Source organism: Lactuca saligna, chromosome 5 (genome assembly GCF_052625555.1).
Source record: "Lactuca saligna cultivar CGN05327 chromosome 5, ASM5262555v1, whole genome shotgun sequence".
Classification (NCBI taxonomy): domain Eukaryota; kingdom Viridiplantae; phylum Streptophyta; class Magnoliopsida; order Asterales; family Asteraceae; genus Lactuca; species Lactuca saligna.
Window position 1 is genome coordinate 122,903,486 of NC_136421.1, and position 25,379 is coordinate 122,928,864.

The following is a 25,379-nucleotide window of genomic DNA, read 5'->3' on the forward strand; positions in this document are numbered from 1 at the left end:
TACTTACAAGCTTAAGTGTAACTCTGAGACATTGGAAAAAGTTCCAATGCATGGCAGAGCGAATAAGAAGAATCAAATTAGGCAGAAGGATAAAAGTTCCTCAAATCTGAAAAGATGGAAGAGTACTTTAGTATCAATTTTGTGATCATCTTAATGATTAAGAAACCATATCAAAATTAGTTCTCTAAGGAAGTCTTAGTGCATTCTTATGACTAAGAAGAAGGGATCTTGAATTGTTGAAAAGGTTAAATCAAGAAGATGAGTCATACTTCGTTCCAATACAAGTCTTAGAGTCATACTCCAAGATTGTAATTTGAGTGATATGTCTTTAAGAGGGTTTAAAACACGTGTCAAATGTAAGAGTAAAAGTGTCCTACTCGTGTTCATTTGAAGTTGGTAAGTTGTGATGTTTTGGATAAAACAAAGACCAACTTAGGCCAACTATGTGAAGTGTTTGTCTTGGTTAGAATCCACACTATCTCTTGGATGTTTGACAAGGGACTCTTATAGGTCAAGAGGACAGTGGGAGTCTTAAAGGTCTTGAAAGTCTCAAGAACTAATCAAGAATAAAACCTAAAGTTCTTCACTAGCACACGACTTGATGTTTATAACCTATCGTGTTGACATAATCTGTGCCCATTCCAGTTAAACTTGAGTTCTTAGATGTGACATCCCCATTTTCACGGCCAGAAAAGACCGATTTTGTTTATGCTTTATAAAAATCAGAGTACTTCATTTTATAAAAAGGTTGCGGAATTTGTTCCCAGAAAAACACGATAAATATGTTATTAAAACATTTTCGAAGAAACGTATTTTTTATTCATCTTAAAACGTTTGGGATGTCATCGTTAATACAGAAACATAAGCATAAACAGAACTTACATGTATTTACACTAGTGATCTACATCTCTTTAAATCTCTCAGTGTAAAGTGACTTCGTATCAACACCTGTGATATAAATAAACTGAGTGGGTCAGGTTGGGAAACCTGGTGAGTACATAGGGTTTTCAACCCACAATAATATAATTATTATGTTCAATCAAAGAATCAACCCAATTACCCATCCCCGTTATCTTTTTTTACTCTTTAAGGATTTATCCTAAGAGTCATCTATTCTTCATTCGTTTATTCCGAAGTCCCTTACTTCCAGGGTTCTAGGACTGGCACTAAATCCATAGCTGCCAATGTTCGTTCATAAAGCACTAATTCCATAGCTGCTATAGTCTATTCATTGGGTACTAAATCCATAGCTACCAGTCTTTATCTAATAGGTACTAAGTCCATAGCTACCAATGTTCAACAGGTACTAAATCCATAGCTACCAACGTCTAACAGGTACTAAGTCCATAGCTACCGGTGTTTGTCCCATAGACACTAAGTCTATAGCTGCCAATGTATACTCACATCATCTTCTATCTCTCGTCATTTATCTACCCATCATCATACCCAACATATTCGTATATATAAAATACGTATACAGTTTAAATCCTTTAAAACATGTATAAAACGTTCATCCAGCATAGACAGCAAGTATTCAAATAATATGCACACATAGCACGTAGTTTATATAAAATACTTCATATCTATGTGTAAGATGAAAGGGACTATGCACTCACCTGAGAAGGTGGTGACTCGGTACTCGGACAGCGCTTCGTTTACTTTAAAATAATTTCTTTCGACGAAACCTAAGCGGGTTTTATAGAAAACCAGGCTTTGCTTGGAGCAGCGTTTCCGAGCCAAAAAGCTCTTCTTCTCGGAGCCGTCGAGCACTCCGGGGCTTCCGCCTCGTGCTAGGGAGGTTCCCTAGGCTTTTCGGGGGATTTCGGGGCTAGAGAGAGGTTCTAGAGAGAGAGTAAAGAGAAGAAAGAATGGGAAAGGTGTGAAGAAAATGAGGGTGGGAGAGGTGGTATTTATAGGGTGAAAATGGCTGAACTTGGTGCCACATGTCACCATCTAGTGGCAAGACTTGGGGAGAAAGCAATGGCTAAGATTGTGCCACATCACCCATTTTCGCACAACACACTTCCGACTTCTAAATTCCGTAACTTTCACATACGACCTCCGATTTTGACGTTCTTTATATCCACGCGTAGGTAAAAATAATATCTACAACTTTCATTTTGACTCCGTCGGCTAATTCTCGACCGATCTTAAATTTAACAGTACGAGGCATTTAGACTGTTAAATGACCGCGAAGAATTCATAACTCCTTCATACGGACTCCGTTTTCGTCTGTCTTTTTACCGTTGAGTTCCTATTAATTAGATCTTCAACTCTCATTTATTTCACGTAAGCCAAAAACCGCTCGAACTAAAATTCGAGTTTCGGGTTACACTGCTAAGTCGAATCTTAGAAAAATCATAACTTCCTCATACGAAGTCAGATTTGGGCATTCTTTTTATCAACGCTCTTAGTTTAACATATTCTACGACTTTTGTTTAGATTGCTAAGGATAAAAAGTCTTCTATCGTAAATTCACTATTTACGTCTTCCGGTGCCGTGCCGGTTTTGCCGTAAAACTTCGGCGGCCATAACTTCTTCGTTATAACTCGGATTTCGGCGTTCTTTATATGTACGGAAACCTTGCGACATATTCTACAATTTGGTTAAGATTATTTATTCTAAATAATCTTTTGTCGAAAATTCATTTTCGACCCCTATTGCCTCTAAATTGACTAGCCCGGATTTGCGGGCGTTACATTAGAGTTCTCAATTGGTTGCACAACAACTTGGAAGCAATGGTAGGCCCTTGAGCTGCCAGGTAGCAAGAAGTTAAGATTGAGTTCAGTCCATATGAGTTTGGATTTGTCATTATCCTTGTCCTGTGACTATGGTTTCGACAATTCACATGGATAAGAACACATACACCATTAAATCTAAGTGTCATAAGGTTACTCTCCGATTCATGAAAATGATGGTGAGGAAACACTTTCACTAAGTAGATTTTAGTTAGATAGCAATTGTGATATTTGCATTCTCAAAGTCGTTAGTGGAGTGTGTGTGGTTTACCGGCACACTAACCTGGACTTGTGAGAAGTGGCAAAAAGGTCTAACCATTATGATTACGACATCCCTCTTCATAATTGTGTAGACACACAAGTGTGCTATCTAAGGGAAGGTGTATGATTTTGATAAAGTTATATCAAAACAATCCAGTATTAGAAATCTGAACTTTGGTAAGAAAGTCAATAAAGTATTGATTTCTAGAAGTCCAGCTGATTTCTGAGTACATGTCAAAGCTAGTGGGAGCATAAGTGTTATGCTAATGATCATCATGTTAGTGGGAGCATGATAATTATGATAAGGATTGCAAGTTAGCAATGTTAATTATAGAAAACAAAAGGTTTCAATTGGGAAAAGTTGTTTTGCTATAATTAAGGGAGAGGAAATTATACTTCATCTCAAATCTATAAGCTTAGATCGTGAGGTTTTAATCATTTAGTCAAGGAAATATATATATGAATTTCATGTTGGAATGGCTCAACATAAGGAAATTCTGTATATGGGTCCATTATTTGCGTTCTTAAATTCGATTATGATTACGGCATCCCTTTTCATAATCTGAATTATGAGAACTTGGCAAATAGAAATGGAAATGTTATAGCAAAAGACTGGTTTAGTCTTTATGTGAGACATCATGAATCGTGTCCCATATGCTTCGGATATAGGATCGATTACATGTGCTATATTCATCCTTTCTAAAAGTTTCCAAATGCCTGGGGCATTAAGAAGGGAAAAGGTTTAGAACTGGATATGACTAAAAGGATTAAACAATTGTCGAGGACAATCTAAGGTTTACCAAAGATTGGTTGCTCAAGGACAGTTGGAAGTATAGTGATAATTCTGGAAGGTCCATATTGAAATAATTTGTAAGGAGGCAACTCTTGCTCAGAAGTGATAGTCAAAATGGAATCTGGAAATATTTCAAAGTTAGAATTTTTTCAATCTGTGTAAGATTAAGGAAACTTAATGCAAGAAGGATGTTTCCAAGGAGTTGATCTCCTTTGGAATGCTCTGTAATGTTTGTTGTCAAGTCTTTATGACTTTGTGCATAATCATTACAAGAGGATTAATGCATATAAGTTTAGAATCTAACAGATTTCAGTAAATGACACGAATTTGGAATTCTTGCATTTGTAGTAAGGATTTGGGAGTGTGAAAAGAGAATAATTGAAGTTAAGTTCAATTGATCTAGTTCACAAAGTAAAGATCATAGACAAACACAGTATGCATACTTGGTGTATGGCATGACTAGTGTTTAGAAAACATAGTGTACATGCTTGGAGCATGGGACAACTATTGTTTTAAATTCAAGAATAAAGTTGATAGCTGAAACAGTATACAATGAATAATGTGTAATCATATGGTGATAAATAAAAGGTGTTTTATTTATGTTCATAGGTTTTCATACCATATTGGATTCAATTATTATTGTGTTTCACTTTGCATGTTTTGACTTCCCGAATAAACTGGGTTATCCTTCCGGAATGACTAAGTTATTCAAACCATCCACAGTCGGTCATATGTTGGAAGTAGATATGAATTAAGACTGTCATGGGTAGGGTTGTAGAGGTCTAAGGTGTTGGACAAAGGGCTACAACACTCATGAGTGCTCATAAGTTCTGAGTATTGGATTCAACCCACGCTCATTGGAGTCACTTCATGGATTTTATCACGAGTGATCATGAGACGATAATATCTTATATTCTTCAAACCTAGAGATATGAGTTGTTACTATGATTTGGTTGTACGTTGACTGCACGAAACCGCATTTGGTAACTCGGTGCTATAAAATGTGCCTTTGTGTATGATTCAACAAGTAGTAGAACAAGCCATATGAGTCAAAGTTTATCCATTCCTTTTACATTCGGGATAAAAGCGATATCTGTGGGCCCCTCGATGATTTGATGATGACAAATGGAAGTGCTCGGCCGGGCCTGGACTGATTTGATTTGTTCAATTAGTCAGTCGTCATAAATCAGAAATCGGGAAACAACAAATGGACAGAGAGAATGATTATAATCCATGTCTCAGTCCATATGATATCTAGAATGGAGGAATATATGATCCCTTATCTAATGGACAAGTCATTGACAAAGGTTAGAGTTCTTCTACGAGGTCAAAGTTCGACAGAAGCTTTTGAGAGCTACGATTGTCGGTCGGTTCCTGAAGTCATACGCAATATTAGTTTTAGACTTATCCAAGTGGGAGACTGTTGGATTAATGTCTAAGTCCATAACTATAATTGGTAAGACTTGACCCGACCCGGCATGGTCCATTTGGGTTGCATGACATCATGCACTTGGATAGACTATAACGAGAGAAATAAGACACTTATCGTTATTAATATATTTTTAATTCTAGTATATTAATAATAAAAATAATAAAATTATTTAATTAGTATTGATCAAGAATTAATCTAGGATTAATTAAGTGATCAAAAGAAGACTAATTAAATATATGGGTTGATTGTGCAAATCATCTATACTTATATAGTGGGCTAATGCTCCATGGATTATCTAGTTGGGCCAAAACCCATATGATGCTCCATGGTGTATTTGAACCCATGGATCCAAGGGAATGGAAATTCATGACAATTAGGGTTTACCCTAATTGTATAACTATATAAGCATCTTATTCTTGATCAAAATCGGCCACTAGAGAGACTAGAAAAGGGCTAGCCGATTTTCATGAAGTGTAGAATTCTCTCAAGTTATTCCAAGTGTATTTGGTGTTGTGTGAACCATTTGAGGTGTCACACTTGGGGAACTAGGCACTCAAGCTTCATGAAGACATTCTACATCAAAGAGGTATGTATTCTATCTTGTTATATTGATAGTTTTGTATGCTAGATTAGGATAATACCTTGGATGTTCATATTTGCATGTATAATAGAGAAAACATAGATCCAAGGTATTTAGGGTTGCATGTATACTTAGGAGTGTTAGAATGCACAAAACCCAACAGTTACAACATCGCCTAAACTCGTAATTCATTAGCTACAGGTTATTGGTCTGCTGGTGTTTCCACGGGGTTGTCTAGAATAGTCTGTGGTCGCCATCTATACTCTGGTAGATGACTACATCGCCACCTTGCTGGTTAAGGTTATGGTATCTCCTTTCATCCTACATCACCTATTCATCATCATCTATTTACCTAATTATCATCACCTATCTCTCATCATTTTATTTCATCACACACCAACTATTTCATCTACCCATGTTTCATCTGCACCATATTTGTAGATATAAAACAAATATACCGTTTAAATCTTTTAAAACATGTATAAAATCGTTCATCCAGCATAAACAACAAGTATTCAAATAATATGCTCACATAGCACCTAATTTATATAAAATACTTCATATCTGTGTGTAAGATGAAAGTAACTATGCACTCATAGCACGTAATTTATATTAAATACTTCATATCTATGTGTAAGATGAAAGGGACTATGCACTCACTTGAAAAGGTGGTGATTCCGAACTTAGACAGCGCTTCGCTTCTTAAAAATAATTTCCTTCGACGAAACCTACTATTATTATCACTAGAGTTTAGTCTATTATTCGCCGAAACTAATTAATAGTCTAACTATTATTACTATTATATACGTGTTAAACAATACTTATATAACCCATAATAATAGCTCAAGTACTTATTATAAGTTCCTAATAACGTTAGTATAATTAAATAAAAGCTATATTAAAAATAGCGTAGGCATAGCTCACTTACAGCGGGTTTTATAGGAAACCGGGCTTTGCTTGGAGCAGCGTTCCCATGCCGAAAAGCTCTTCTTCTCAGAGCCATCGAGCACTCCGGGGCTTCCGCCTTGTGCTAGGGAGGTTCCCTAGGCTTTTCGGGGGGTTTCGGGGCTAGAGAGAGGTTCTAAAGAGAGAGTAAAGAGAAGAAAGAATGGGAAATGTATGAAGAAATTGAGGGTGGGAGAGGTTCTATTTATAGGGTGAAATATGGTTAAGCTTGGTACCACATGTCACCATCTGGTGGCAAGATTTGGGGAGAAAGCAATGGCTAAGATTGTGTCATGTAACCCATTTTCGCACAACACACTTCCGACTTCTAAAATCCGTAAGTTTCACATACGAGCTCCATTTTTTATGTTCTTTATATCCATGCGTAGGTAAAAATAACATCTACAACTTTCATTTTGAATCCGTCGGCTAGTTATCGACCAATCTTAAATTTAATAGTACGAGAAAATTAGACTGTTAAATGACCGCAAAAAATTCGTAACTCCTTCATACATACTTCTTTTTCGTCTGTCTTTTTACCGTTGAGTTCCTATTAATGAGATCTTCAACTCTCATTTAAGTCACGTAAGGCAAAAACCACTCGAACTAAAATTCGAGTTTTGGGTCGTGCACTACTAAGCCAAATCTTAGAAAAATCATAACTTCCTCATGCGAAGTCAGATTTCGGCGTTCTTTTTATGGAAACTATCAGGTTAACATATTCAATGACTAAGGCTAAAAGTCGCTCTACCATAAATTCATTATTTACGTCTCCCCAGTGTCGTGCCGGTTCCGTCGCGAAACATCGATGGGTCATAACTTCTTCGTTTTAACTCGGTTTCAACGCTCTTTATATGTACGGAACCCTTGAGAGATATTCTACAACTTGGTTAAGATTATTTATTCAAAATAATCTTTTGTCGAAAAGTCGTTTTCGACCCCTATTATTTCTAAATAGACTAACCCAAATCTACGGGCGTTACATTGATCACACTCATTGATTTGCTCACCAACAGGTTTCGCAGCAAAACACTTTTCATCTCCTCTTCCCTTCGCATCCCCTCATCTACTATCAGTTGTCACGCCATTGGTCACCATCAAGCACCTACCAGCAAACTTTGAGCTTTCTTACTGTAGAGGCGTGTTAGGGTTATTAAGAAAAGATCAATCAACAGTTAACAACTACGGTGCATGCATGCACTATAAATACTATAACCCTAATAGTAAGTACGGTTGGACAGGCCCAAACCGTGTACATAATGGACATATACGAAATAGCCCAATGACGCAATCCAATATTCCCAACAATTGTTTCTCTAGAACTCAATTCATCTAACCTCTTATAGTGGCTTAAACTTGTCTTGGACATTTTCATGAAGTTACAACTTTATAGTCTCAACTTTTTCACATACATGACCAATTTGCCCATTTTCGTCAATATTGTCTAAAAGTTATATCTTTCTAAATTTTGAGTTGTTAGACGATGTAACCATAAACAACTATAGAAGGAAATATTGACTCCATTTTGGGTTCTGCAAATGGACTTTAGAGAAGAGAGAGGGAGTTTAGGAGTGATGGGGATTGATTGAACTATGATGAAGGTAATGGTAGGGTTGGAGATCATTATTATTTTTTAGATTCTATAAATAAATGATAAATAGTAAATTATTAATAAGTGGATAATAGTTTTTTAGATCGGGATTAAACATGCAACGAAAACATGTAATAACGATAGTCCAAGTTCAATACAAAAATTATAGTGAGGCAAACGTCGATCTAAGTGGTAACTTTCTGCTTTCTATGACGACATCGTGTTTGTTGTGCAAGTAATTTCATTAATCATATAGCTAGCCAGGGAAACAAGTTGTGTAAATAGTGTAACCAAAAACAAAATACATAAATCGACAAAAATTACCAACTAATCCCTGACAAGGACCGCATCTTAAGGATATTCCATTGGCTAAGAGGCATTTCCATAAAGACAACACTAAATATTAATATATTTGTTTTGGAAGTTTGCAACCGGCTCATTGTTTTAAAAAGAAATTAAGCATCATCTACTTTATATATATATATATATATATATATATATATATATATATATATATATATATATATATATATATATATATATATATATATATATATATATAGAGAGAGAGAGAGAGAGAGAGAGAGAGAGAGAGATTAATCACTGGTAATTCTTTGGTGGTCTTAGTGTAGCTTGTTTTCTATCTTTGATCAAACATCAAGATGATGCCTGTCCAGAAACAGTTTCAACACTTGAAAATACCACTAGAAGCTATATTATTAGCAACAAAAAACTTTGATGAAGACCATCACATCGGGGAAGGCGGATTTGGGAAAGTTTACAAGGCAAAACTTCTCCTTTCAAACGGACATACCACAGTTGCTTTAAAGCGTTTAGATCGTATACGTGGACAAGGGGATACCGAGTTTTGGAAAGAGGTCATGACACTTTCCCTTTACAAGCATGAAAACATTGTCTCCTTGTTAGGGTATTGTGATGAGAGTGGCGAAAAGATCCTTGCATACGAGTACGCATCTAATGGAAGTCTTGATTCACATCTCAACAACAATAATCTAACATGGTCTCAACGCCTTAAGATATGCATTGGAGCAGCACGCGGACTAGCGCACCTTCATAGTGATGTTGGGACTCAAGAAAGAGTATGGCATCGGGATGTTAAAAGTTCTAATATTCTTTTAGATGAAAAGTGGAATGCAAAGATCACAGACTTTGGTTTATCCAAATTTGGTCCAGCTAATCGGCATTACTCGCATCTTTACTCCAATCCTGTAGGCACGTTGGGGTATTGTGATCCGTTATATGCAGAGACTGGGCTTTTAACAAAGGAGTCAGATGTTTACTCTTTCGGTGTGGTTTTGTTCGAAGTTTTGTGTGGAAGGGTGTGTATGCCCAACATTCATGAGCGTCAATCTTTACTTACCTTGGTACGAGAGAGTTATAAACAGAAAAAGTTAAATGAAATTATTTATGGTAACATAAAGCATGAAATAAATCGTAGTTCGTTGAGGGCGTTTATATCAATTGCTTATCCATGTTTGAGTTTAGAGCGTGAGGAACGCCCATTAATGGACATGATCGTGAGAACACTTAATACTGCACTCAGCTATCAAGTAAGTTGCATTTTTCATTCTTGTTTCGTTCATTTTCTTTAAATTCATCTCAATCTACATTTTATTATAATATATCTAGATAACTAAAAAAAGAAATATGTGTTAGGGACAAATTTTATTATCAATTTTGCGTTATGTTTCTTTACAAATTCTATGTTTCCAACTGTCATGCACCAACTAAATATACGTTTGTTTACAAATCGTCAAAATCATCTTCATCTACTTGTTGATTATAATCATTACACCTTCCATTAGGTTCCAACTCCGGGTCCAACTCTACATTTAAACAACAGTAAAGTGCCACCATCACTTGCAAAGGTAATTCACGCTCTATGTTCACAAAAATCTAATGTGACTCCAATTACGATATCTTGTATTGGTTCCTTTCTTCCTAATTCGTGAAGATAAGAGGAGTCACATTTTAATACTACCGATTACCAACCAATTGGGTCGTTAGATTTTTCTATTGGTAGTTTTTATGTTCTAAAAGGGAATTTCCTCATGTTTTCTTTTGTGGTTTTATTTTTATCCTACAGACTTCTTTTGCCCCGGAAGTGAACATTCATGGTGATGCACGTAATCCAAAAGGGAAGAAAACTGAAGGTATTGTTTCGGGTTTCAACAATCAATATTGGGTTTTTAATTGTCGTATATATGTATCTATGGTATACAAAATTAATACGTTATTGTGTTGTGTTTCCCTTTGAATCCTATAAAATGTTCTTGTTTTAGGTGTCACCATCACTATACATTCAGAACCGGGTGTGGTGAATGTGGTAACTGTACCACGAAATGTTAATCCAGAGAAAACAAGCAAAAAGCCTGCAAAAAATGGGAAGGATGATAAGTTTTGGGATAACATTGAAAAAGAACAGATGAATAATCAGATAAAGAACATGCAGATTCATGGTATTAAAAATAACAAAAACCAGCTGCAGAAAGGAGGACAAACGAAACAGAGTAAGCAACCCCAACAGTCAAAAGGGTCTCAAGATCAAACCATGCGATATTACGATGGGTATCCTCGTTATGGTAGTGGAGGTGGAGGTGGAGGTGGAGGAAGTAGTAGCAGCATGATGAATCCAAGGAAGTCTGTGAAGTCTAAGGTGGTGGAGAGTGATGATGATGATGTGTACTATGATGATGTGGATGTGAATGAGCACGTGATATAGTTGGATTAAAAATATAATTCAACTATTCAAGTAAAAAAAATTGCCAAAAGTTTGCTTGTAATTACTTGATTAAGAGAAGGTCTACAGGGCTAATTACATAAAATAACTAGAATTCCCCTAAGTCAAATACACAACCTTATTTGACTAGAATACAAAAACTAATTTTGCATGTTAAATCTCGGTTAAATATCACATTCTCTCCCTTTAACCGGATTTGGATATGTATAGAGCTTGATCACTCAAAGTTTACCGTGCATGTGGAGCTTGCCAACGCCTAACACTACAAGAAGATTGGGCAACAGCGGCGATGCTTGTCGCCACTAAAGTTTAGGCGCGTCGCCGCTAATACTTTCAGTCGCCGCTAATACTACGTGTCGCCGCTAATGCTACGCGTTGCCGCTAATAAGTACATGTCGCAACAAAAGATGTCGCCGCTAATACTCTTTTGATTTTTTTATTTTAAATTATTTATTTAACATTAAATTTATAATCAATCCAAATATTAATCCATATATCATTTGAAAAATCTTATAACTTTTTATAGAAATATTAATACATATACAATCAATGCAAAATATTAATCCATACCACATTAAATATTTTTCCAAATTACAAAACATTTCATGAAATTCTAAAGTAACTACTCGTCTTAATCATAATTTCCTTCATTATTTGGTGACGACAATGAGCGAAATCACTCTTCCAATGCTGCAGAACAGGCCGAATCCTTTAGTATTATTTGCAGCATTTCCAACTATAAAGAAAACAAACTATATTAACAACATATCAGAATAACATTATAATTAATTATACCATTCTACAAAATATCAAAATATCAACATATCAAATACATGTAAACATACATTTACTTTCCATTATAGCATTTACTAACAATTACCTATGATTATGGTTGTTCTTGTGTCATTGGTTGTTCCTAATCGTACATGGACACAACGGTAGGGGGTTTACACCCAATGCCTCTGATATGTCCGCATCGAACACCCAATATTCTTTCAAAACAATCTTTTATATCAGTTGGTGCTTGACCGCTGGCCTCAAAAGTAGCTTGGGTTCGTTGGTTTATCTCCTCGAGTAAAGCATTCTGTATTTTTAAAAATAATAAAAATCATAAAAATTAGATTACTAAATACCTTTGACGATACAAACACTTATATGAAAAATACAAATTAACCTTTTACGTATTGTTGCTCGACTGCAGGACTATAAAATACCCCTTGACGATTGGAATTAGCCTTACGAAAAACTTCAATTCAACTGATATCCTATTTAATATTAAAAATTAGATTATTTATACTTTAAATAAATATTTAAATATATCATAACTTACTTCTTTGAAACATTCATTGTTGTATAAGCTCGACCCCCTCTGTTTACAACTACTTGTTTTGCACGACATTCTTTGTTTGACGCCGAACGCCTTAAAAATTCTGGCGTTTGAAAATGTTCGACTAACTTCGCCCAATTTTCATGTGACATACCATTAGGGGGGTTGTTTAATCCGGCTAGGATATCTGCAAGCCCCCCGATTTCTTTAAAATAAGAATGAGTTTTACTTTTTTGGCCTCTGTAAACTTTTGCAAGACTCGAATCAATGCTCCGCAACAATTGAGCACGCTCCGGATCCATGATAACTTTATCCAAATCAAATTTATTCTGCAAAACACAAAAAATTAGTTAATTAAATAACAATCACAGCTAAACATAAAATTGTATCCAAGTTACCTTTAGATGTACAACTGTTGCGTTCCTTAAGGCGGGGATACGTTGAAAGGGACATTGTTCCACAAATACCTCCCAATTTCATGTGTGAACCAATTACCACGCTTCCCGATAGGGGAATATGTGATCTCCCTATCGAAATCCAAATCCACGGGCTTTCCCTTGTTTGCTCGTATCAATTTTCCCAGCTCGATATTTTTTTACATGCCCCTTCTTTTTTTTGGAAGCTCGGCTGAAAAAATACAATTAAAAATATTATTCATGATAACTTATTATAAAATAATTAAAATAGTTAATAAATATATCATAATAGAACTCACCATCATGTTCGTGTTGACCACGACCAAAGCCTACTGGAGGTGGTGGATCCCCGGCTCCATCACCTCCATGTCCAAGCCCCATAACATTGGCCATCATGGCCAAGAGTATCGCCCAAGTAAACCTCATCCGCAACCTGTAAATTACAAAAGATTTTGCGGTCAGGTTTCTTGAATGAGTAACTTGCATGTGGTCTAGTGAACTTGTTACCCTTTTTTGCAACCATTGATTACACCGGATATTCAGGTTTTTCAAGTCCTCACGTGCATTTGATGTGTCTTTACTCTTATCATTCATCATAGAAGTACCCAAAACACTCTCACCCACATTTTTCTCCACATGCATCAAATCTATGTTGTGCTTCAGCTGTAGAGAAGACCAATACTCGAACTTGAATCCTTGCTGATCCATGTTTTCTTTGAGAGTGTTAGGATGTTTACCTGGTTTACAAACTATTAGACGACCTAGTTGTTCTTGTATGTATTCATTAGTAAAATGTCTCGGAGCGGGTCTTATCTCGGGTTTCCCGTTAAATTTTAAACTCATCCTTAATGGATCATCAGCATCTAAGAACCGACAATGACCGATATAAACGACTTTATTTACTGCACGGTACGAAGGAGTGTCTCCCTTGTAAGTTGGGCATGCTCTATACCCTTGTCCTCTCCAGCCCGATAAACTACTACGAGCTGGAAAGTCGTTTATTGTCCATAATAACATAGCTTTCATCGTGAAGAATGTGTTTGTTGCTGCGTCTTTAATACGTACGCCTGATTGCCATAAAAACTTAAGCTCTTCCACTAACGGCCTAAGGAAAACATCTATGTCCTTTCCAGGCGCTTTAGGGCCAGGAATCAACAAGGCCAACATCAACGATGACTCTTTCATACAAAGCCATGGTGGCAAATTGTATGTGGTGAGTACAACCGGTCACGTACTATGTGGATTACACATGTTACCAAATGGATTAAAGCCATCAGCTGCCAGCCCTAGATGTACGTTGCGAGGTTCGCTCGAGAAGTCAGGGTAATCTACATCAAATTTTTGCCAACACTCTCCATCAACGGGATGATGCATCACACCATCTTCTGATCTCCTGGTACTATGCCATATCATATTTTTAGAAGTGTACCGTGAACAATATATACGACATAGTCTAGGGGTCAATGGAAAGTACCGTAACACCTTATGAGCCACTTTCTTACCCCTGGTGTTTTTACCAATCCACTGACTCTCTTTACAAATGGGACAAACTTGCAATGACTTGTGTTCCTTCCAGAAGAGAAAACAATCGTTTTTGCACACATGAATTGACTCGTACTCCAAACCCAACTTCTTCAGTTTCTTTTTTGCTAAATAATATGAACACGGAATCCTGTTGTCTGGTGGAAATGTCGAATGCAACAACTCAAGGAGTTGATCAAATAAACTATCAGTCCATTTGTTGTTAACCTTCATATGCATCAGCTTTGCTAAAAAATCAAGGAATGAAAACGTACAACCAGGATATAAATTGGTTTCGACTGCCTCTAACAACTCTTCAAAATCATCATCGACACCACTACCCCCTGTATTCGAGGTTCCTTCATCGAGGTTTGTATCATTTTCTCTCAACTCCCACATAACATCGTCAATAACATCTACCATCTCGTTCCTTGGCGATACAACATCTACAACTGGAGGGATTAAAGGTTCACCGTCATTAACTGAAACCATATATACGAACACGACGTCTCATTGCTTTCGGATCCATGAAGTAACAATTATCACATTTCTCACACGGACATTTGGTTTCACCTTTACAATCTAGGTGTAACATGGATCTCTCGACAAAAGAGTCGAGTCATAGCTGGAACTCGGGAGAATGACGATGTGGATTAGTAGTCCAGCTTTTATCAATAGACATGATGCAACTGAAGCATAATTTAGTGTTTAAGGTTTAGTCTACGGGAAACGAAAATCAAGTAGAGTATTCATAAAGTTGATGATTCAAAAAGTATCCCAACATGGGAACACATGAACAAATAATCAGAAATTGATAAAATATTAAAAGAGTATATATATATATATATATATATATATATATATATATATATATATATATATATATATATATATATATATATATAAATTTAGTTTAATATTTTAAGCTAATTTTATTTTATTTTAATATTAACATTAACTTGATTTTAAAACTACTTTAATTTGATTTTACAATTAATTTATTATTTTTTATTGACTTTTTTAAAATTAATTTTACTTTATATTATATTTAAATTAAAATTACTATAACATCCCGAGTTCAGGAGTGCAAGTTCAGGGTTCAAAGTGTAAATAAGGATGGTCAACTCGGCGAGTCCATGGGTGGACTCGGCGAGTAGAGTCGCGATTCTGGTCGCGTGTAAAGTGGCCAACTCGGTGAGTCGGCGGCTGGACTCGGCGAGTTGGTGCTGAAAAGAGAAAAAGCCTAATCTTCGGGGTTGCACCCTATTTAAAGGACTTAATGCCCTCCCCTCAGTCCCCTTAGCCCCTTTTGAAGTCCAGAAACCCTAAATCCGTTTGTGAGAGCATTGGAGAGCATTTGGAACCTTGATAAGTGCTTGGTGAAAAGATCTTTGAAGATTAAGAAAGTTGGAGAAAGGGGCTTTGCAGAGATTTGGTGCATTCTCCAGTTCGAGTTTCCTTTTGAGGTAATAATTCGTTGTTGGAGCTTTTGAGCTTCTAGATCTATCATTGTGGAGTTTTTGGGAGCTTATTTAGAGTTATTTCGGGTTGGAGGTTGGATCTGAGGTTCCTACCTCAGATCTGGAATAAAGATGATCCAAAAGTGCATAAAGCCCCTATCCTTGAGTTATTAGTGAAGCCTTCTTGTCCCAAACCCTAGCCTAAGAGTGTTTTATGCTTAGATCTCTTTGGATTCACGTAAAGTTTGCCACTTTATGTGATGGATAGGTTGTAAGAGAGTAGATTTATGGTTGGGAGTCCTTGCATGGCTTAGAAAGCCACTGTATGTATTAAGAACTAGAAGTACTCGGCGAATCACATGGGTGTACTCGGTGAGTTGGATGAAGATAGGCAGGAACTTGACGAGTTGGAAGAACAACACAGCGAGTCTGTTGAAGATTGTCTTAGACTCGACGAGTCTGGTCGTAAGGTCCTAACCTTTTTGGTTGACCGGTGAATCGGTGAGTCGAGGGATGGCTTGGTGAGTTCAGCAGGAAGTGACTCAGAGTTGGTTGGACTCGGCGAGTCTTGGGGCGACTCGGCGTGTTGAGTCGTGGATTGGGAGATTCTGAGTATAGGGAGACGACGAGTCAGCGGGTTGACTCGGCGAGTAGAGTCAGTCAGGAAGGTTGACTTTGATTGAGGACTTTGACTTTAACCAAGAGTTGTCCAGTTAACTTCCAGAGGTATTTTGGTAATTATTGGTATTTATTGAGTTTAGTCTTTTGGTATTATCAGTGGTGGAGTTCGTGTTGGAGGTTGGAGCAGCGTGATCTTATCCTTTCAGTCAGCATTTGCGAGGTGAGTTATCCTCACTATATCAACAGGGTCTAAGGCACCAAGGTCGGCCCTTTATAGAATTGTAATCCGGGTATTGTTGTTATGTTATTGCTTTGCTATGTTTGCATCCTGGTAGTTAGGATGGTATATCTTAGAGACCTGGTTATGGTTGGTATCATAGTATATAGGATGGTATATGTTAGAGACCTGGTTAAGGTCGGTATCCTGGTATATAGGATGATGCTATGCTAATGACCAGTTAGGTCGGTATCCTGGTTAGGATGATGTTGTGTTATGTGATCTGCTAGATCGGTTTGATTGGATGTGGATTGTTATATGATTATATGTTTATGTGCACATGGTTGTCAGATTGGGGTTGGGTTGAGGCGGGTCCTGATTTATGTTGTAGGCCAACATACCCAGGGCGGACCGGTTATCCCGAAGGCCCAACGAGCGGTCCGGATAGGCTAAAGGCCCCAAGGGGTGGATCAGACATGTTGAGGCTCGGAGAGTGGACCAGGCCGATTGAAGGCCCGGTGCGGGCGGACCAGTCATACTTTAGACTGATGGAGTAGACTAGGTGGATTGAAGGCCCGATGCGGGCGGACCAATCACACTGCAGACTCGATGTATATGGCTAGACTCGGAGGGTGAACCAGGTGGGCTAAAGGCCCGGTACGGCGGACCAGTCACACAGTAGACCGGAAGTGCATGGTTGTTCTGTGTTCTGTTATGATATGGCATGTTATGTGTATGGTATATGTAGTTGGTATTTTGGGGGTATCACACTAAGCTCTCGGCCAGAAAAGACCGGTTTCATTTATGCTTTTTAAACATTTTCAGAGTAAATCCTTTTACTTTTAAAAGAGATGCGGAATTTGTTCCCAAAAACAAAACATGATAAAATAGATATTTATCAAAACATTTCATAAAGAAATATAATTTCATTTCATAATCAAAAGTCGGGATGTCATGTTCCGATACAGATCATAAAGCACAAATGACAGAATTACAAGTCATTTAACAAATATATACATATACAGACTTGTAAACAAAACAACTTGATGGTTCGTCCATCTTAAGCTCTTGCGCCACTTCCTGTAACACAAATAAACTGAGTGGGTCAGGCTTCGGAGTATGATGAGCATATAGGGTTTTCAACCCACAATAAATAATTATATTTAATTTCAAAAATCAACAATAAACCCGATTACCCATTCCCGTTACCCTCACTTTACGTCCCTAAAAATAACATCTATTATAAGGAACCTAATTCAGGATTTTCATCGGGACAGACATTACTGTAGAGGGGCTTCCTCAACAATTAGTGTCCTAAAGGCAACCATGTGGGGGATAGAGTACACCGGTGAGCACATCGTTCACAACACCTACAAGTTATTAGTATGCTAGTGTTCCACAGAACAGTCTAGAATAGTCCGTGGTCGTCATCAATACTATGCTGAATTACTAGAATAACACCAACAACACCGAGGCCTCTCATCTGTTTATTACACACCAACTATCTACCCATGTTCTACCCAACATATTAGTAAATAAAAATATATATTTTTATACATAATTTTTTTTAAAGAAAAATTGTATAACATGCTCTTTCACATCGTTCACAACACCTATAGGTTATGAGCCTGCTAGTGTTCCACAGGACAGTCTAGAATAGTCCGTGGTCGTCATCAATACTATGCTGAATGACTAGAATAACACCAACAACACCGAGGCCTCTCATCTGTTTATTACACACCAACTATCTACCCATGTTCTACCCAACATATTAGTAGATAAAAATATATATTTTTATACATAATTTTTTTAAAGAAAAATTGTATAACATGCTCTTTCAATACTCCATCCAAATAGCAAGTAACATCTAACGCATAACAAGAATTTCAAGGAGAGTCATATAAGTCTATGTGTTAGAAGGTAATAATAATACCCTCACACAACCCGTATTCTTAAATACATTCAACGATTACTTGTATAATATCGTGTATTGAAAGGGACTAGACACTCACTTGATCAGAAGATGATCGGGCAGCACTACGGCTTGCAGAAGCAGTGTTCCTCCGTAGATCTGGAAGATCTTCACAAAAACTAGGCTCCTCGCGGGCAGGGCTTCGACTCGGGAATAACGCTCTTCGGGATCCTCGTGGCTTCGGATCTTGCTTCGGGGCTCGGGAATATTACCGGGGCTTCGGGTATAAACAGCCCGCTAAACAAGGCAAAAGATGAGAGAAAAACGAAGAGTTTGTAAAAGAAAGAAGCTGGCTTCGCATCCCCTTTTATAGGGCTGATCCTCGGAAGTACGTTGGGCGTAACTTCGAGGTACGCGGGGCGTAATGCCTCGGTTTCCGTCATCGCTTGCATCATCAGCCCTTTACGTCATTGCATACAAACTCCGAACACTCGAGTGGTACGTTGGGCGTACTTCGGATGAGTCCGGTGACTCCCCTTCGGATAATATCGGATATAATAAATAAATTTAAATATAAATTATTTAATAAATTTTGAAAATTCATATCTTCTCCATACAAACTCTGTTTTCGACATTCTTTATATCCACGCGTAGGTGAGACTACGCTCTACAACTTTCGTTTAGACTCTGTCGGCTAATTTTGACCTTATTTTTATTATTTATTTTTAGGAGGCCGTGACAGAAAAACTTCGTTATAAATTCATAACTTCTTCGTTCGACGTCCGTTCTCGCCTAACTTTTCATTGTTTCGCTACTAACAACGAGATCTTCGATTCTTGTTTAGATTGTTTCGGCTAAAAAACCGCTCGATCTCAAATCGAGTATTCGGGCTGTATACTGCTAAGTCGAAACTTAGAAAAATCATAACTTCCTCATACAAAGTCAGATTTGGACGTTCTTTTTATGCACGCTCATGGTTTAACGAACTCTATGACTATGTTTAGATTGCTAAGGCTAAATATCGCTCTAACGTAAATTCACTATTTACGTCGCGCTATGTCGTGCCGGTTCTGTCGCGAAACTTCGACAGGTCATAACTTCTTCGTTATAACTCGGAATTCGGCGTTCTTTATATGCACGGAAACCTTGTAACATATACTATAAATTAGTTAAGAATATTCATTATAAATAATCTTTCGTCAAAAATTCATTTTTTTGACGCCTATCGTCTCTAAATTGACTAGCCCGGATCTACGGGCGTTACAATTATCTCCCCATTAGGATGATTACGTCTCGGAATCATCAATGAAATAGGACTTGCATAATGATTCCACACATTATTTATCCATCCTAGGTAATAACCGTAACTTCTATGTTTCCTCGAAAGAGTATTTAACTCTATGGCTTTCTTGACCGGAGAAGATGCCCAATCTTGTATCTGCTTATCGTAGTATGTTGTACTTTCAATCGTAACCTTCAAATTACCAAATAAGTCCTTATTGTGGACTCCTTCTTCTCAGGATAATTACTTTTATTTATCTATTGTAACAAACCGATGGGTCGTGCTCTATTGACCTCTCATGGCACGATGCGACACTTAGACTCGATCTTTAATAAAGTTAAATTCCAGAATAGAATATACCTTTCTTCATATTCTAATGTGATATAATCACATTTCAGCATGTAGCATTTCTACAAGCAAACTTCTTTTAACAACGAGCGTGACACTATCAATCGCATTAACTTCAACCTTCTGACTTAAGTTAGGTGTTACATCTAACTTGGTCCTCTAGACCATGTAACATACTCCTCGTAGTCGAACTCAAATTTAAATATGACCACTAGGTTCGAAACAAGAAACATCTTACTAGTCATTACCGAAACAATGGTAATGACATACCGGAATAAAATGGAATCAATCACCAGCTTCTTGGTAACCTTGTGACTTTCCCTGATCCAAGTACGAGTCCTCTGCTTCCGGTAGTATATGCATCTACTACCTTTCACACCTACTCATACTCGTCCCAAGTATTGTCCCGCAGTCGACCAAGTCACCATACAAGAAAATCAGACAATCATTCAACACATCAATTAGCAAAACTAGGGTTTATATTAATTCCTTGAAACGATTACACAAAAGTTCAAGTTCACCCTATAATATGCCTCTAATAGGCTACACCACATGTTACTTTTCATAGTGCTACTTTATAACTTGATCTTTACATATAAAATCCTTATTCCTAATTCCTTGCATTGCCATCTGCTTCATCAAGGATCATTTGAAATGCTCTTGCCTTTGGCTTTGGCGGCACATTTGGCTTTGTAATTTCTTCCCTTCTTGGGCAGTTTTGTTTGAAGTGTCCTTCTTCACCACACTTAAAGCAGGCTTCTCTTTTGTTTGGGCATTTGCTGGCGTAATGACCAGTCTTCCCGCATTTGAAGCAGGTCATTTCTTTAGAGCATTCCCCAATGTGCTTCCTTTTGCACTTGTCACACCATTGTGCTCCTTCTTCGAGCTTCTTCGAATCAGACTTCAAAAATTTTCTCTTCTCATCGGACCTTGAAGATCCTTCAATCTTTCTTTTCTTGCCCACCTCGATTCTTTCCAGACCCCTTTCCTTTAACTAGGTCTCCACATTTCTAGCTACTCGGACTGCTGTCTTCAAAGTAGTTGCCATCTTGATCGTTGGGCCAAAGTCGACAGGTAGTCTATTTGCGAACCTCTCAATTTTTAAGAGTTCAGTTGGTACTAAGTATGGAAATAACTTCATCTTTTCGGTAAATGTCATAGCATAATCATCAATTCTCAATTTACCTTTCTTCAGGTTCTGGAATTCATTGTTCAAATCAATCAGATCTATCTCTGAGCAGTACTGCATCTTTAACTGCTCAAGGAATGATTCCCAAGACATCCTTAGTGCTTCCCCATAGGGCATCGTATCTGCCAGTAACTTCCACCAGCTCAAGACTCTAGTCTTCAGTTGTCTAACTGCAAAGACAATCTTCTGTTTGTTGCTACAGTCGCAACTTTCAAACACCATCTCCATTTCGGAGATCCAGTCCATAATCTCTATAGGCTTTGGGCTCCCAGAAAGACTTGGCGGCTTAGCGCCCAAGAAATTCTTGTACATTCGCCCATCCTTTTTGTTTCTCCTTTCCGAATCGTTCCTTCGTTCTTCTTGAGTCCCAATTTGACTCACTACGTGACTATTGTTCCCTTCCTCCGATCGTTCGGGAATCAGTTCGGGTTCCACGTTAGGTATGATAGGTTCATCCCTATTTCCATGCAACATCTGTCGCATTTCCTCCCTTTGTTCGGCTAACATCGCCCAAATCATGGCTTGCACTCCACCCATGGTGATATGTTCTGGTGCAGCAGCTTCAACAGCTACTTGTTGAATTACATGCGGTTGATTCCTGTTCTCATTTGTGTTTCCAACACCGTTTCTTGTTCTCACCATTTTTGATCTATACACCAAATAAGGTGAAATTTAGATCTTCATTCACGATAGATATTCAAATAATCCTTATCACTCCGAAATGGTTACATGCTAGATCTAATAACGTAGACATACGCTTAGAATCCTACACACATAAGGTTTCCAGATCTGGTCGGCAATAGACCATAGATCCGAACAATTAATATCATATATGGCAACATATAACATTTAGCACATAAAAGCATTTTAGGCAAATTTCCTAAAAGAAACTAGTGCTCGTGTCTGAAATATAACAGACATACATCTAACAACCTTCACTTCGCGTTCTAAGTTTAAGTCTAGAAATCCTACTCGTTCCTAGTTCGCTTAAACTAATGCTCTAATACCAACTATGACATCCCCAAAATCTCGGCCAGAAAAGACCGGTTTCATTTATGCTTTTTAACCATTTTCAGAGTAAATCCTTTTAATTTTAAAAGAGATGCGGAATTTGTTCCCAAAAACAAAACATGATAAAATGGATATTTATCAAAACATTTCATAAAGAAATATAATTTCATTTCATAATCAAAATTCAGGATGTCATGTTCCGATACAGATCATAAAGCATCTTAAGCTCTTGCGCCACTTCCTGTAACACAAATAAACTGAGTGGGTCAGGCTTGGGAGTCTGATGAGTATATAGGGTTTTCAACCCACAATAAATAATTATATTTAATTTCAACAATCAATAATAAACCCGATTACCCATTCCCGTTATCCTCACTTTACGTCCCTAAAAATAACATCTATTATACGGAACCTAATTCAGGATTTTCATCGGGACGGACATTACTGTAGAGGGGCTTCCTCAACAATAAGTGTCCTAAAGGCAACCATGTGGGGGATAGAGTACATCGGTGAACACATCGTTCACAACACCTATAGGTTATGAGCCTGCTAGTGTTCCACAGGACAGTCTAGAATAGTCCGTGGTCGTCATCAATACTATGCTGAATGACTAGAATAACACCAACAACACCGAGGCCTCTCATCTGTTTATTACACACCAACTATCTACCCATGTTCTACCCAACATATTAGTAGATAAAAATATATATTTTTATACATAATTTTTTTAAAGAAAAATTGTATAACATGCTCTTTCAATACTCCATCCAAATAGCAAGTAACATCTAACGCATAACAAGAATTTCAAGGAGAGTCATATAAGTCTATGTGTTAGAAGGTAATAATAATACCCTCACACAACCCGTATTCTTAAATACATTCAACGATTACTTGTATAATATCGTGTATTGAAAGGGACTAGACACTCACTTGATCAGAAGATGATCGGGCAGCACTACGGCTTGCAGAAGCAGTGTTCCTCCGTAGATCTGGAAGATCTTCACAAAAACTAGGCTCCTCGCGGGCAGGGCTTCGACTCGGGAATAACGCTCTTCGGGATCCTCGTGGCTTCGGATCTTGCTTCGGGGCTCGGGAATATTACCGGGGCTTCGGGTATAAACAGCCCGCTAAACAAGGCAAAAGATGAGAGAAAAACGAAGAGTTTGTAAAAGAAAGAAGCTGGCTTCGCATCCCCTTTTATAGGGCTGATCCTCGGAAGTACGTTGGGCGTAATTTCGAGGTACGCGGGGCGTAATGCCTCGGTTGCCGTCATCGCTTGCGTCATCGGCCCTCTACGTCATTGCATACGAACTCCAAACACTCAAGTGCTACGCTGGGCATACACCAGTACGTTGGGCATACTTCGGATGAGTTCGGTGACTCCCCTTCGGATAATATCTCGGATATAATAAATAAATTTAAATATTAATTATTTAATAAACTTTTGAAAATTCATATCTTCTTCATACGAACTCCGTTTTCTACGTTCTTTATATCCACGCGTAGGTGAGACTACGCTCTACAACTTTCGTTTAGACTCCGTCGGCTAATTCTGAATTTATTTTTATTATTTATTTTTAGGAGGTCGGGACAGAAAAACTTCGTTATAAATTCATAACTTCTTCGTCCAACGTCCGTTCTCGCCTAACTTTTCATTGTTTCGCTACTAACAATGAGATCTTCGATTCTCGTTTAGATTGTTTCGGCTAAAAAACCCCTCGATCTCAAATCGAGTATTCGGGCTGCATACTGCTAAGTCGAAACTTAGAAAAATCATAGCTTCCTCATACGAAGTCAGATTTGGACGTTCTTTTTATGCACGCTCATGGTTTAACGAACTCTACGACTTTCGTTTAGATTTATAAGGCTAAATATCGCTCTAACGTAAATTCACTATTTATGTCGTGCTGTATCGTGCCGGTTTGTCGCGAAACTTCGACATGTCATAACTTCTTCGTTATAAATCGGATTTCGGCGTTCTTTATATTCACGGAAACCTTGTAACATATAATATAACTTAGTTAAGATTATTAATTCTAAATAATCTTTCATCAAAAATTCATTTTTTTGACGCCTATCGTCTCTAAATTGACTAGCCCGGATCTACGGGCGTTACATTCTTCACTAGGGTGTTGTGGTGATACTTGATATAAATATGGGTAGGTGTGGAAGGTAGTATGGGCCCGTACTACTGAAAGCACAGGACCCATACGCGTATCAAGGAAGTCACAACCCCTAGGGTTGTGTTGGGAGTTGGTTCCCGGGTTAGTGAGAAGTATCTGATGTTTTGCAGTAATTTAAGTATGATGGTTACGAGGCAGGCTGGGAGCAGATCCGGGTTCGGATCTGGAGCAGGAGGGGGCGGTCAGGGTGGATCAACACCACCCGTGGTTTTCGGTCAGATGAGAACAGACGAGTTGGATGCTAGGATTCGTGAGATCCTGCATGATGGGTCGATCAAGACCGCCATGGTCGAGTATTTTGATGAGCGCTATGCAGCTCTTACAGATACAGCTGCCATGGTGGCTACAGCGGCTGTAGCAGCGACAGGGGGAGGATCCGGTAGAGGTTTTCAATATTGGGACTTCGATAATACGAAGCCCCTACCTTTGATGGAGTTCAGGACCCGATTGTTGCTATGAGATGGTTTTCAGATGTGGAGGGGTGTTTCTTCACATGTTCATGCCCTGCTGATCAGAGAGTGAGGTGTGCTCTGAACCTGTTAAGGCTTGGGGTGAAGGATTGGTGGAGATTGACCACGGGGTCATATTCGGATGCGTAGCGGGCTGCGGTTTCATGGGATCAGTTCCGGGAGATGTTCAGTACCCGTTATGTTCCATGGGTTGAGAGGGAGAAGTTGGCTTAGGAGTTCTTGGAACTGAAGCAGGATTCACATTCAGTGACGGAGATCACCAGGATGTTCACTGAGAGGGAGATGTTTTGCCTGGAGTTTGCTTCGGAGCAGGCTCAGATG

The 25,379-nt window shown here is 38.0% G+C and overlaps 1 protein-coding gene across 2 annotated transcripts; it reads left to right on the forward strand.

Moving 5' to 3' along the window:
• Positions 1-8,930: 8,930 nt before the first annotated feature.
• Positions 8,931-11,515, forward strand: LOC145047035 (putative serine/threonine-protein kinase PBL23). Of its 2 annotated transcripts, XM_078995281.1 has the most exons (4): positions 8,931-9,911; positions 10,167-10,229; positions 10,448-10,514; positions 10,644-11,505. In XM_078995281.1, exons 1-4 carry the CDS (start codon positions 9,003-9,005, stop codon positions 11,081-11,083), a joined length of 1,479 nt encoding a protein of 492 aa, XP_078851407.1. In that variant the 5' UTR covers positions 8,931-9,002; the 3' UTR covers positions 11,084-11,505. The 2 variants fall into 2 exon arrangements, with proteins under 2 accessions (XP_078851407.1, XP_078851408.1); XM_078995282.1 differs by lacking the exon at positions 10,167-10,229 and having other exon boundaries at positions 10,644-11,515.
• Positions 11,516-25,379: the final 13,864 nt, after the last annotated feature.

What these genes read in the sequence shown, in the direction of transcription:
- LOC145047035 (XM_078995281.1), top strand. Translation starts at nt 9,003, where the DNA reads ATGATGCCTGTCCAGAAACAGTTTCAACACTTGAAAATACCACTAGAA. An exon ending in ATACTGCACTCAGCTATCAA is followed by an intron (nt 9,912 to 10,166) that starts GTAAGTTGCATT and finishes ACCTTCCATTAG; the next exon opens with GTTCCAACTCCGGGTCCAAC. An exon ending in TGCCACCATCACTTGCAAAG is followed by an intron (nt 10,230 to 10,447) that starts GTAATTCACGCT and finishes TTTATCCTACAG; the next exon opens with ACTTCTTTTGCCCCGGAAGT.